Source organism: Pseudorasbora parva, chromosome 4 (genome assembly GCF_024679245.1).
Source record: "Pseudorasbora parva isolate DD20220531a chromosome 4, ASM2467924v1, whole genome shotgun sequence".
Lineage (NCBI taxonomy): Eukaryota > Metazoa > Chordata > Actinopteri > Cypriniformes > Gobionidae > Pseudorasbora > Pseudorasbora parva.
In genome coordinates, this window is record NC_090175.1 from 32,269,572 (window position 1) to 32,285,292 (window position 15,721).

Below are 15,721 nucleotides of genomic sequence, written 5' to 3' on the forward strand. Positions count from 1 at the left end.
ATTTTGTGTGCATTTGTGAATCTTCTGTGTGTGCTTTTTAAATTTTGCGTGTGCATTTGTGAATTTTTTTGTGCATTTGTGTATCGTGTGTGCATTTATGAATCGTGTGTGCATATGTGAATGTAGTGTGTGTATTTATCTTTATTGATACTCATTTAGCTCCATAGTTATGCAAGCGCACTAAAGAACTTTACATGACGGCGTCCTGTTGTTATCATCTAGGTGGGCTGCATCTTGATTGGTTTGTTAGCGGACGTGCGTCTAAAGTCAGTGTGTTGTTAATTCAGCAGGTAACTTTGACAAGAATGAATGAACAGACGCATATTTTTGCTAGGCATGTGCCGATATCAATTTTTTATGTTGCGATTAATTGATGAAGTTTTATCACGATATACGATATTATCACGATATTGAAATAAGTTGCAAAAAAAAGTGTTGCCATAGCATAACAGCTTTTAAGAACTGTTTCTTAAAGTGGAATTAACTATTTCAGTAGCAAGCAAAACGGTTTTGCACGTCAGACTAGTGTAACGTTATACATAGAACAACAATGGAGTACCAGTAGCGCATTTGAATGACGAAGCACGCTTTGTGAGAACGCTAGGTTTATGTTTGGGTGGTTTTACAATAAACTAACTGACACCTATAGTGGTCAGCTAAACATATGTATTTAAACACACACCATAGATCGCATGCTCCATTGATAAATTAACTAACGTTATACGATCGTGTTGTTAACTGATGTTTACATAAGCGACGATAGCCAACAACATAGACATTTGAAGCACGACCGCGAACATTTATCGTCACTGCTCCGTCAAAAACACACTTCTTTGGTAACCGTTGATTTCGTGAATATCCGCTTTTGCGACGCGACTGAAGCGTGATGTTGTACCGCTTCCCGTCATTTCTGCGTTCAAATGGGTTCAAATGCAGCGCTGCCTTCCCGGAATGCTGTGCTGAAGCGTTGAAGTCACTTGATGTCACCCATAGGAATAAATTGAAGCGCGGTGCGACAGAAGTGTTGCACGGATGACTGGATCTCCACCTGTGAGCACTGTTTATGGGCGTGCATTTGCTCTTTTGCCTCAGTCACGCGCGTGCGCACCCTTCCGGGAGAAGAGCCCATACGGCCCATACAAGGACCTTCCACTCTATCGACGTCAAGCGGACCCATACTCGAAAAAAACTCTCTGAAGCTTGTGAGAAACCGGAAGGAGTATTTTTAAAACAGAAATACTCCATCAAACGTCCATCTTAGTTTTTGAAACTTTGTCTATGCTTTGGATGGGAATCCAAGTCTATAACAGTGTAAAAAGCTCAGTATGCATGAAACAGCATTTCACCCCCCCTTTAATACAGAGTGTTTCTGTTCAGAATGCTGCGCTTCATACTGCTGGAGCTGTGAGTTTAAGGTGCATTTTTACACTAATCCTGACTTGTGCAACTGTGTAGCCTACACACTTGTTTCTTAGTTGTTGTATTTGTACTTTGCTAAAAAAAAATTATATAATTTTTGATTATAGCATTGCTTTCTGTCCACCCAATTAGACTAGTAAAGTAGGCTAATGATTAAAAAAACAAACCTTTGATCAAGGGCCCGGACCGAGGATAGTGCCGGGAAATCTCGAGTTTGGGTCAGGTTCGGGCTCGGGCCTCTAATCTAAACTCTAAGCCATGCGCACTTTAGCTACGCCTCGCGCTGATGATTTACAGCCAAATCAAAATGAACTGGAAATACCACGTTTGGATTATCATAAACAAGCTCAGAAATTAGTGGATGCTTGGGGCATAAATGCCACCATAAAAATAATTTATTAACAATACATTTAAAAAGCCCTTGAGTTTAATCTTTATCACACATGCTATTCGAAAAATACTAAATGTATACAATGAGCAAGAATATCTTGAAGATTTTTTTTTTTATCCTGAATGAATCACGTTGGTACACATAAAATAAGTGTTTATATTCCCGCTGCGGATTAGCACAGTACCTGCGTGACTCGCCATAGATACAAACAGAAAGAAGTAGATCCGGCTGCAATGTTCTGCTAGACGCATGCGGTTCTGTTTCTTCACACAGGCAGCGTTCATCGAGCGCAGCTGAACTGCTGCTCGTATTGCATACAGACGAATATCGTCCATTCTGTCACTTTTCCGGCGTTCTCCTCCGACCCCTGTCTGTCTCGTGCTTTGATTTATGATAGGCAGATTATATATATCTGCTGCAAATACGACCATATTCCCCTCACACGCATATGACATGCTGTATATAGGTAGTTTACATGATAAAAGTAACCTTAAAGGTCCCATTCTTTGCATGTTTTCGAAGCTTTGATTATGTTTACAGTGTGCAATATAACATGAGTTCATGTTTCGTGTGTAAAAAAACACAGTATTTTTCACACAATTTACTTATCTGTATACCGCTGTTTCCCCTGTCCTAAAAACGGCCTGATGATTTCCTTGTTTTATGAAGTCCCTTCTTCAGAAACGTAACGAGTTCTGATTAGGCCAGCGCTTCCTGCTCTGTGATTGGACCAAGGTTATTTTCGTAAACGAAAAGTGAAACTAAGACTAAAACTATTGGTCAAAAAACATTTTCGTAAACTGAAATAAAATTAAAAAATCTGAATAAATAAAAAACTAAAACTAAACGAAACTAACTTCTCTTACTAAAAAACTAACTGAAATAAAATAATAATTAGATGTATAATAATATAATAATATATAATAATTAAATGTAAGTAAAAAAATTAAGTAGATCTGAGTAACGGCATTTGTTACATTAACAAATTCAATTGAGTAGAAAAAATTGGGTAAAAAGCATTTAAAAACCAATATTTATGACTAATATGAACTGTTTTTACTTATGAGTATTACTAACTTGTATAGTATAACTTTAATTTCCTCTAAACCTTTGTAAAATACTCCACAGTCCACACAAACACATACATGACATGGCCTTTATTGTCGATGAGTAAGTTACAGCAATAACGTTACAGCATATACTGTTTTGACATGTTAAGAATAACAGTTATTTTACAACATTTAAACTCATGTAACAGATATTTTAGAAGTAAAAATGAAACATTTAAAAGTAATTCAAGTGTAATCAACCGGTCTGTTATCCCATTTCCACCGTATCAGTGCTGTTTCTCGAGCCTGAGATGGACTAACGTTACGGTCTGCGGGTGGACTTTGAACTTGAGACCGCTGTCCTGCGTTTCATTCCTAGCTGAAAGATGCTGCGAGGCGCCAGACTCCATAACCTGACAATAAACAAACAGTGCCCAGTTTAAATAAGATTTTAATCATCCAAATTCATTATATTCATTATCTTTACGAATAAAGTTGTGTGTTTTGAGCAACACAGCAGGCGTTTCAAAGACCAACGCCACACGTTAACTTAAGGTGACTCACACTGCGTCCCTAGATGTTGTTTTGAATTAAACAAAAAGCCTTTTAGCACAGTAATGATTATATAGATAAAAAAAAACATACAAACCTGAATTTCACAGAGGAAATGCCCCAATTCTGCGACGCTGAGAAGAAGAAACTGCTCTGGTGACTGAGGAGAATTCAAATATGCACTCACTCAACCGTCGAGCTGTCGTCACGTCAGAGGGTGGGGGAGGGGTGCATTGTTTTAATCGAGTAAACTTACTCAATTTCTTCAGTGTGTGTTAAATATTAATAATCTTGATTTTAATTAAGTAATATTTGTGGTTCTTAAAACATATCGGTTTAATTCTCCATTCTCAAATATTTTGAAATAAATTTCACAAATGTATTAAGTATATTTAAAATAAATAATTGGTTATTTGAATACTAAATTATTTTAGTGAAAAAACTTAAATATAACTATACATTTTAGACAAAATTAACTGTTGGATTTTTAGTCAATTATTTTGGTATGTTTAACTAAAACCATCAAGTAAATGATATTGAGAGATTTTATTAAGTTAATAAAGTTAATTATTACTGTGATATTTACTAAGCCACTGAATTATTTTTTAGAGTGTATCCAGCCAGACTCAGGTGTCTGCACAACGGAAAGATTAAACTGTTCAACGATCCTAAGTCAGCCAAAGATTTCCTGGACTCTCTGGACGACTATCATTGACTTCTGTTTAGATTTTCGGAGGAAAATTCTAATCCCATTGGACATGTATACGATATAATTTAAGGGAACCCAAAATGACATTACTCTCCGCGACATACGTTTGTAAGGTCTCAAATATCATGTCGCGGCTGGTATGAAAGGATATTCTTCTCTTCTTTTTCTTTTATTTTCATAAGTTTATTTGTTTACCTTAATATCTAACATCCCAATGGTTTCACCTATTACTTTGTTTTGTATTATAACGTTATTCGTTAGTGGAGCGAGTCGTGACTGGGCCGTATAACTTGGTGGTATTATGCTATCAGCTGTTTCAAGGCTTCTTGTGTTACTTTGTGACTTCTTGATATCATCTGTGCCTCATCGTTTGGGGATGGGGTCTTGGGGGGAGGTGTTCTCGGGTTTGTTTTGCGTTTTACTTGTGGTACTCTTTTGTTCGTATTTGGTATCTCAAACTGACAATACCATTTTCCATGTTGTTCTTACGACTCTATACTTTTCTGTATGCAGAACGCTCTTAAATTAGTAACTTGGAACGTGAAGGGCATAGGTCATGTTATTAAAAGGAAGAAAATTTTAACATTCCTTAAAAAAGAACATGTATCAATCGCACTACTACAGGAAACTCATTTATCTGATTTAGAACATATGAAGCTGAAAAGAGACTGGGTTGGTCAGATTTATTTTTCCTCATTCACATCAAATAGTAGGGGCACTGTAATCCTTATTCATAAAAACATACCATTCATTCTCGAGCATGTAGAACATGATACTGAAGGAAGATTTGTGTTGATTTCAGGTTTAATTCTTAGAAAACACATCACTGTAGGAAACGTATATGCTCCAAATACGGATTGCCCTAATTTTATGTCTTATGTTGTCTTAAAATTTAATCAGCATTGCAAGAACATTGGTTTTATGGGAGGTGACTTCAATTGCGTACTTGATGGAAATTTGGATAAATCATCACCCCAGGTTTCAATTGGTAATAAATCCTCACACATTTTGCGCAATACATGTAAGAATCTCGACCTGGTGGATATTTGGAGGGAGCTGCATCCTAAAGACAGAGATTACACTTTCTACTCCCATCCTCATAACTCATATTCAAGACTGGATTATTTTTTCATACCCTCTGAATGCATACATCGTGTGAGCTCTTGTCATGTTGGCCCTATTGTTTTATCTGATCATGGCCCTGTTTATTTAGAGATCGATTTTAATATATCAATGCAGAAGTCAACCTACTGGAAATTTAAAACTTCATTTTTAAGCAACAATAACTTTCTCTCTTTTTTTAAACAGAAAATAATTCAATATTGGCAGGACAATCGTAATTCGCCAGTTTCCCCTGCATTGAAATGGGATGCTGCCAAAGCCACGATGCGGGGCCACCTTATAGCTTATGCCTCTCTGATGAATAAACTTAGAACCCAAAAAAGGAAAGAATTAGAAGCTGAAGTAAAAAAAAATTGAAAAACAGCACAAAAGAATCCCAAATCAAGCTAATTGGATTCTGTTAAACAATGCAAGAGCCAAGCTTAATCTAGATCATACAGAACATGTTAAAAAACTATTTTTCAGTAAACAGCGTTATTATGAATTTGGCAACAAGCCAAGTCGCCTTTTGGCATATCATTTAAAAAAAGAGCAGAACAACAGAACCATAAAAGCAATTAAGACGTCTGAGGCAGATTGACCTTTGATCCCTTGGACATAAACATTGCTTTCTCTAATTTTTACAGAACACTTTATACAGCTGGGTCCAGTGGTTCCAGTGAGGATTTGCTGAATTTCTTAAATGAGATTTCTCTTCCTAGCATTTCAGAGGATACTAGAGCTTTTCTAAATGCCCCCTTTACTAAGGAAGAAATTTGGCAATCTATACAATCTATGTCAACTGGTAAAGCTCCTGGCCCAGATGGGTTTCCTTTAGAGTTCTATAAGCAATTCTGGCCCGAACTCTGTCCAATTTTAATGCAAGCAATTAATAGTACTCTAGATTCGAGTTCTATGCCTGAATCCTGGTCACTGGCGGTTATAAGCCTACTTCTGAAAAAAGACAAAGATCCAGTAAATTGTTCTTCTTATCGCCCAATCAGCTTAATCAATGTGGACTATAAAATTATTGCAAAGTCTCTTGCTCGGCGGCTCGAAACGGTTTTGCCTTACATCGTCAACCCAGATCAGACAAGTTTTGTGAAGTCCAGATATGGCTCTGATAATATTCGCAGAGTGGTGAATATTATTGATCATTTAAATACCACCAAAGAACCTGCCTTCATTGTATCCCTCGATGCCGAAAAGGCGTTCGATAGGGTGGAATGGCCTTTTCTTTTTGCTGTATTTGAAAAAATAGATCTAGGATCTAATTTTATCAGTTTGGTTAAACTTTTGTATTCCAACCCTTTAGCTCAAGTTAATACTAATAGAGTGTTGTCTGACAGATTTTCAGTAAGTAGAGGCTGTCGTCAAGGCTGCCCACTCTCGCCATTGTTATTCTCTTTGGTTATTGAACCACTGGCTGTTGCTGTGAGAACTAACACCAATATACATGGTATTAAAATAGGCCTAGAGGAACATCGTATATCCCTTTATGCAGACAATGTTCTCCTCTACTGTAAATATCCTGAGACCTCTATTGACGCATTACTTGCCGTAATCGAAAAATATAGCAATTTCTCAGGATATAAGATCAATTTGGACAAATCTCAAGCTTTGTATTTGCACGTTCCCCCTGAAGCCATGACAAAATCCCCTTTTAATTTAGCTCTTTCTGGATTTTAATATCTGGGAATCAATGTCACACCCAATTTGATTAATTTGTATAAGGCTAACTATCCCCAGTGATATCCCCATCAGATTGGTCGATTCTTCCGAATTCTTTTCTTGGTAGGATCAATGTTATAAGAATGAACATTCTTCTGAGATTAAATTTTTTTGTTTCAAAATTTGCCATGTTACTTAAGTACAGTGTTTTTTAAAATGATTAATTCTTCAATTTCTAAGTACATTTGGAATCGTAAAAAACCTAGACTCAAACTCTATTTTGATGAAACCGAGGGAATTAGGTGGGGTTTCGCTCCCTAATTTTCAGTTATATTTTTGGTCTGCACAAATTAAACGCATGTTAAGTTGGTTTCTTAACAGATCTGATTCACGATGGACTGGGATTGAATATTCAAGATGCTTTCCTAGAATGCTATGCTCTCTGCCATTTATCTATAATACACCAAAAATTTAATCCCTGACTAATATTTTTACTGTGTCAAATACTGTTTTGGTGTGGAAGGACGTTAAGAAATATTTAGCTTTTCCAAATTAGATATCCTTTAAGTCTCCTATTGCACTCAATCCTGATCTTTCCCCAACCGTACAGAATATTGGTCTTCTGTCCTGGAGGTTGAATGGAGTGTCTGAGTTTGGTCACTTATTTGATAGTGGTCAGATGAAGTCATTTCAGTCATTAAAGCAGGAATTTAACCTGCCCAGTAATGATTTTTATAAATTTCTTCAATTACGACACCTTTTGGAGTCACACTCAAAAGAAGGCAATATGCGATTTGATCTCACTGAAGTGGAAAAACAGCTTCTTTCTTCATTTACTCTTAAGAAGAAGATCTCTGAACTATATTCTTTGTTATCTAATGTTGGTCCTTCATCTTTTGACTATTTGAGGGTGATATGGGAAAAGGACTTAGGATCAAATTTTAGCGATGAAGAGTGGTTATCTATTTGTACAAATGTTTTCCCCAAAGGTGCCTCAAATTCGGCTCACGAACAAAATTATAAATTTATACACAGGACTTATCTAACTCCAGCTCGCCTTCATAAAATGTTCCCCAATTATTCTCAGTTATGTTTCAAATGCAGGACAGTCATAGGCACGGTGATGCATGTGTTTTGGGAGTGTGACAAAATCAAACGTTTCTGGAAAGAGATACATAAGATTATTCAAGATATTATTGGAAAGTCCTTTGGACTATCTCCAGATGTTTACCTTCTGAACTGTACAGCTAATCTGCACCTTGACTGTGACAACGAAAATGTGCTGAACTTTTGTATATATTTAGCGAAAAAATGTATATTATTACTATGGTCAACTCCTCAGATACCTTCAGTCAATATGTGGATAAGTCAAGCCGCCACTCTTTTACCTCTGGAAAAACTAACGTACGATCTGCATCAGAGATCAGATGCTTTCTGGCACACTTGGTCTTCTCTGTGGAACTTTCTGAAAGATGTTCAGTGATTGATATATCCTCGTAACTACTGGACTATAAAATGTCCCTGTCATTTACTAACGTGACATGCCCTTCTGTAATATTATTATTATTTCTTATTATTTTATTTGCAATTTAATTCTAAAAGATTGTAAGATATGGCTTATATGGCTGTATGTGCTGTTGTGAGATACAAGTACCACCATGTTGTGTTATTGTAATAAATAAAAAAAACAAGCTCTAGGAGTCGCACGATAACTACGTACATGTTGCGGCATTAGTTTTGGCTTTTGTTCACACAGCGCTCGTCCCAGGTCGAACCCCGCAATGTTACTAGGTCCCTGACCCGGGTTCAGTTCAGTAATCAATTCCAGACGTAGTTTCTTTCACACAGAAGGCGACCCGGCAATGTTCTGGGAAAATTGCGGGTCCGACGTGCAGTATGAAAGGGGCTAGAAAGAAACAATGGGTCGTTCCCTGTTGATCCTGTGGTCTGATTGGTTGAAGCACTATCCAATTGCGTACAAAGTCATTTGAATAATGCTCATTTATCATGCTTCTTCTGCAGTAGAAAATACAGAGCAGACTTCCCAGACCAGTGTTCAATTTTAAATTGAGCTTGATCTGGTGATAGCCAGACAACACACAGCCAGAACTAATTTATGGAAATAAGACACAGGCACGTGGCTTATGTATTCAATCTTTCTCTACAGCTCTAAATAAATATTTTAGTTTTATGCTGTCTCTGTAATTTTGGCTACACTTTAAGTGGGGTGATGTTGTAATGTGTTTTTTTTTTTTTTTTTTTTTTTGCTGTTTGAAATTATTTTCGAATGAAGTTCTTGAAGTGGTCTGGAATCCATTTTATTATATAATACAATATATAATACATTTCACAGTAATGTGGCTGAAGTCAAGCTTATAATTACCTTCTTTCATTCCGGTTATATCAATATATTTTTATTAAAACCAATTATTCTCTCCACAGAGCCCTCTATAAGTAGACTTCTTGCTCGGCGGGCAGAGCTGCTTTTGGAAATGAAGAATTTTAGCCAAGCAATCAAGGATGCAGACACCATGTGTCAACTCCGTCCTCTGTGGCCAAAGGTAGGAATCTGTGAATAGATGCACATATACAAAGTATGGCTTTAAACCCTCATAAGATTTCAAGACCCTTTCACACCAAGTGCAAATGGTCAAACTAAATAAATGAAAACAATGCATTCCAATGGAGCTATTTAAACCAGGGACAGTTAAATAATGATTTTGCTTTCCCCCCTAATATATAAGATTGTGCTTTCCCCCTCATATCCCCCTGAGACAAGAGATTTATGCATTTTATTTCTGGAAAAATTCCTCCTATGATGCAAATTGACGATATTTGCATCATAGGAGGAATGTTTGGCTAAAGACTACAGCCAGCAGAGGGAGCCATTTTGTGTTCTTTTGAACCTTTTATTCATCAAATATATTAGGCAGCAGAACTGGTTCCAACACTCATAATAACTCAGAATATTAGAATGATTTCTGAAGGATAATGGGATAGACTGGATGTCACGTATTACTGAAGACTGGAGTAACGATCCGGTAATTTTTTTTTTTTTTTTAATTAAAGCTGCAAGCAGGCCTTTAAGCATTTAAGGCATTAAACAGTTAAAGGGGTACTTTAGCGCTGGGAAGATGAATTTGTATTTAAACTGGGTCATCAATGTAGTAAAAATGTGAAATTAGTTTTGAATTTGGTGCCTTCTAGACTGAGAAATGACAGAAAATGTATTTTTGTCTTATGGGGATGAAAGACTACAATTCCCAGAATGATTTGCTGCCCTGTGAGGCCATTCCCAAAGCCACCTACTGGATTACTGTGACTGAGTTGGAGAAGACACTACAATTAAAAACTGAACGTGTCTGTTCAATATTCGGCATACATTCACAACCCGTGTTCAGTCTGGTTTCAGTTCATGCGTTTGCAAGCTTAACTTTTATAGAAATTAATTTGGCTCTCTCTGCTGGCTGTAGTCTTTAACCTTTGGCCAAACATTCCTCTTATGATGCAAATATCGTCAATTTAGAAATAAAAAGCATAAATCTTGTCTCAGGGGGATATGCGGGGGGGAAAGCACAATCATTTGAATATACTCCAGGGTTTCTACTGATACAAAGCCATATGCGAACCGCTTAAGTAAGTTATAAACTGACAAAATGTGATATTAAATGTTATAATAGTGACTTTCATTTGCCATGGTTTACCATAGTTTACCACAATTTACCACATTCTAGTATGATTTACCATGTTGTATTATGATTTACCATGATTCTAGCATGGTTTACCACGATTTGCCACGTTCTAGTATTATTTACCATGATTCTATTGTGATTTACCATAGTTTACCATAGGGCTGGGCGATATGGCCCAAAACAATTATCATTATATAATTTACCATATCAGTCGATATCGATAAATATCACAATATATGTAAAATCTTAATTTCTTTAAAGAGCATATTGCAAGTTAATTTTTTTTTTTAGATGAACATATAACCTTGTATGAAAATGCCATATCAAAAGGTAATGAAGGATTTAAAATGTTTTTAAAAGACATAAGAGCACAAATTTAGCAGATAAAGTGGCTGTTTCATTGGCTGTTTGTAAAAAACGCTGTTTTTTTTTTTCAACATCGCGCCATATTACGTCACGAGAGGGAGTCGTCTGCCAAGCTCTGCATTGCCTCAGTGCAGAATAGGTTGGTATTCTGTTGTAATCATAGACCGTAAAAAAATATGGACGACTCGACATCATCCGTTTCCACTTGTCAGATTTGAAGACTTTTAGGCGGCCTGCACGGCGCGGACATCTTGGGACCGAGTCTGCGCAGTAGCGATTTCGGGACCGGAGTTGCGCAGTAGAGAGCAGGAAGTACAGCTGCGATATCAAAAGCCCGCCCACACTCTCGCAGATGCAGAACAATTAATTATGTTGGTGTGAAATAAACAGTTATGGAAATGTAGAAATTAAAGCTAAAGCTCCAATCTGCTCCCAAAAATTCCGAAAAAAGTCCGTTATTGCCTCAGTGACAACTTCACTCAGAGAAGCCATCAGTCTCAGCTGTCAATCATGACATCACACCCCCGTTTTTATAGCATCAAATAACTAACTAAAACTAAACTTATTTTAAAAACAAACACTTGAAATGAAATCATCGTGATGATAACTGCCTTCAGTGACATAAACTAACTTTGGGGAAAAAATATTTGAAGTGTAATTTTATTTAGTTTGCCCTGCGTCCATTACAAAACACAGAGGGGCGGGACCGGTCACCGGGGGGCGATCGAGGCGCGAAAGCTTCAGTATCTGAGAGGGAGACTGCAGGCTTCACTCAAATACTCAAAACGTCATACATCCTCACACTATCGACGGTGAATCGGCACAAAATAAACCCATAACACAAAATGAGTGAATAAAGGATCACAATAACACGTTATATACTGTCTGTGGCTCGGCTGCGGCGGGAGAAGTGACGGTCGGTCACTGATCCGTCAGACGATCAGCGAAGAGAAACCAGTGAACTGAGCACCGTAACTGAGGCGATCCGGGCGAACACATACACACGTGCGTTTGCGTTAAACAGAGACTGGAGACTCAAAACAGAGACTCAATGTTGCTGCTATAGCTTTAGATAGAAAACATTACTTGTGTGCAAATGATTTGTTGAAAAGCATAACCAGCAGTCCTTTCAACAGAATCAACCAGAGAGGGAGTGAGAGCGAGCGTGCGTGCGTATGTGTGTAAAAAGGCACCGTATGGTTGCAGCAACTGAGCTATAGCATAATAATACTCATAGATCTAGCCTGTGACATTGTTGTGCATGATTTGGCAATAGGGGACAGCCATGCTGGTCAATATCGAGCCGACTCCCGAATTTTTTGATTTTGTATGTTTAAAAAATATTGTGAGATAGGAGGTGCGAGAAACGTGCTCGGCTCGTCTGGTTTTTCCTCACATGCTACGAGCCACGACCTATACGAGCATCCACAATGTCCACGCATGAGAAAAACATTGTCTGCGAGCTCGTATGACAGCAAAAACAGCACCGTGTAACGTTACGCCCCGCGCCCGCCTTTAACGTCTATTGTGGACGGCGAGTGTGACTTAAGCCAGATGGTCTGAACTTATTATTAGTTTCTGTTATTGGTATCAATACTCCTAGATGACCAATATCAGCTTTGTGATTGCCTGATACATGATAATTATCTGCAAAGTATTGTAATTTGAGCAGTGTTACCGTATAACGTTATGAGCCAACTCTCTCACCTGCTCTGTTTTCCACTGTTTCTCCTCACACAACAACTCCATTCATCTCCTCTAATCGTTGTTCTGTCTAATCCTGGCCTGTCCCTTATTGTGTGTCATAATTGCATGACTGTGGTCTGCCATAGGAGTATTAATAAACATTTATAATTTCCACAGCGTCCGAACTGCCATTGCGATCCATTGTTTTCCTATAGTTGAAAGTCACCGCACTCCCTCTCCTTATGTCACTTTTGGTTTGCACATTTTTAGATGCGCAAGTAAAATTTTCTCACAAAAATGACTCAAAAAGCCCTATTAGCATATTTACAAGTATATTTTAAAGATAATCTAGGTCCTACATTATTTTTCTATACACTGACTCACTGGAGTCTCTAACCTGCAATATGCTCTTTAAAGTTTAAAGGCATATTTTTGCTCCTGAGTGAAATATGTATAAAACAGACAGTTAACTGTGGTTTTAAACTATCCTTTATTGTCAAAACATTTCATTTCAACATTCAACATTTCAAGACAAACACTTCCCAAACAGGTGAACAATTTATTAAAACGGAGGTAGATTTATTTTTTTAAATCTTATATGTGGTCAGCATTTTTTTACTCAACACTATAGACGGTTTCAACGGTAACAACATAAACAACCGCTACTGCGCATGCGCGCTTTTGTGGCCCAAACTTAACTTCCGGTAGACATCAATAACACCAGAGGATGCCTTATCTTTCTTATGCGTTAGCATCTTTAATTTTGATTGTGCACCATTATCTTAATGTATAGATTTTTTTTTTTTTTTCAGCATGTTTATTATAAATAATCTCCCATTTATGTCTTTAATATAGAGTGGGAAAACGCCCCACTTAAAGGTCACCCAAAACTGAAAATCCTGTCATTCATTACTCACCGTCACGTTGATCCCAGAGTTTCCGCTAGAAAAAAATGGTGCCGGTCAAAGTGACCGGCAGAGGTTTCGTTTTCCGGACATTTTGATGATATGCCGGTCAAAAACTCCTGAAAGCAGTTTATGTAGGCTAACTTAAAAAAAAAAAATGACCATGTTTATTAGCCGAACTTTCAAATAGACGGAAAAAAAACATGAACGTCCGATTGGCGTCAATCAACCAATTTTTTTAACTTATAGGCGTAATTTGCGGGTGGGACATGTGGGACATGTCCCTACCACTTTTTTAAAACATCTTGCTTCACGGATTAACCTAACTAATACAAACAATGCAGTTCAACGCAGCAAACGCGGCTCATGCAGTCTTCACACAGACGAGCGCTTTAATCTAACGCTTAACGCCGGTGCAGAGACTTTCTGTTTGTTCCTGGTCAGATCGCGAAACAAAACGCACAAAAACTGTTCCTGCTCTTGATGTAGCCTACAACCACTGATGGTATTCGGTTTTGATGAGAGAAAAAATAGACCACGAGGGCAGATTAGAAACGAGAACTTCTGACAAGTTTAACAGACTAGACCAGTGATTAAGCAAAGTGTGCAAATCTATTTGCCTTTATTCACGTGAAAAATCTTTAGATGCAATAATTAAACGCAATTAATAAATTTAATTATAAACTCAGTATGTCTCATTTAGTTGGTAACATTTAAATTGGCCACAGTGTGAAATGACAAAATCATATAATAGAATATAACAGTATGATAACTGTCAGCAGGTAAGCACTGCAAGATGTTTTTGAAATCATTAGAGAAAACGACAAAATTGCTTATTCACAAAATTACGTGTTTGAATAAGTGCTGTTTAAAATGTGCTTGCACCCGATCATATTCAGTAGAAGGTAAAAAAAAAAAAAAAAAAAATCCCTTAAACTTTAACATCCCGCTCATGCCCATCGCCGTGATCATCTGTATAACGCTGGTTGTTTACCGTGTGAGTTCTGAACACTGCACCATGTGCTTATTTAAATCTTTTCGTTTCTACACATATTAGGCCACATATTCCTCATGTCTGTGAGGCAAGCCTGCTGAGTTTCAGTTTGAGACGCGCTTCGGTTCATGATGAAAGCGATGGCTTCCGCGACCTAGTCTACTTATTTATTTCTTATTAATTAAATACATGCAATTATAATAATAATAAATTTTATTTATAATGCACTTTATATTAAACAAAATCTCAAAGTGCTAAAATTAACCGAAGAACCCTTTATTAAAATTAAGAGACAAATTGTACAAAACGAAAGAAAGGCTTTTTACAAAACAAAACTTAATATTAAACTAAATATAACCACCAAAATCATTTCTGACCCACTCGCATCTTTGCACTTATAGCCTAGATGAAATCTAAAAATAATATTATAATATTTAAACATAAATATGAAGAAAAAAAAACATTGTTTAATGGCTTCAACAAGTATAGTAAGCTACAGATTTATGTCATGTCTGAGCTGGATTTAAACGAACATAATTTTACCGGTGGGTTCACAGTAGCCTATATAAATGCATGGGCACTCCCCTTTCAATTATGCAATGCGTCGGCATAACATGTTTCTTTGTTTCATAATATAAGAATAATGTTGGGAAACTTGTGTCATGTGCTCTCTGCTTGATTTTTAATATTTATATCATGTTAACCAAGAATAGTACGTCAAAATGTATTTCTACTGAGTAGTGCGCCATACAAACAGACACAGACCGGAAGTTAACTTCGGGCCAGGCGCGTAACCGTAGCAATGCGCGTGCGTTCGATGAAACCGTCTATATATCAATAATATCATTATACAGGGCTTGACATTAAGCATGTTCATGTGCTTGTCCTTCAAACAAGTAAATCGTTCATTCAATTGTCAAAGTAAAAAAATTAGCTTGTCTGGAAAATTGTGTGTGTGTTATAAATATAATTTATTCTGAAGCAATATTCTCACCAGTCTTCAATCAGCTTTGACATATTTAAATCTGCATATTTGTGTTTTTTATTTTTATTGAATCATTTAAAACGGGTGATATATTTTTACCTTTTATAAAGGGCATTTTCCTTAATCTTATTAAATACAGGCTATGCTTTAGGTTTCATTTTATATTTGTAATTTTGATCAATACATTAAATTAAAATAAGA

General features: G+C 36.9%; 1 protein-coding gene across 1 annotated transcript in view; it reads left to right on the top strand.

The window, feature by feature from the left end:
- Nucleotides 1-15,721, top strand: part of lonrf2 (LON peptidase N-terminal domain and ring finger 2) — a gene marked incomplete at its 3' end in the record, with an annotated part of 69,223 nt that overhangs the window by 29,219 nt on the left and 24,283 nt on the right. The window contains exon 2 of the mRNA XM_067442391.1: nt 9,335-9,453. Within this exon, the coding sequence (XP_067298492.1) occupies nt 9,335-9,453 (119 nt within the window). The remainder of the gene's footprint in view (nt 1-9,334; nt 9,454-15,721) is intronic.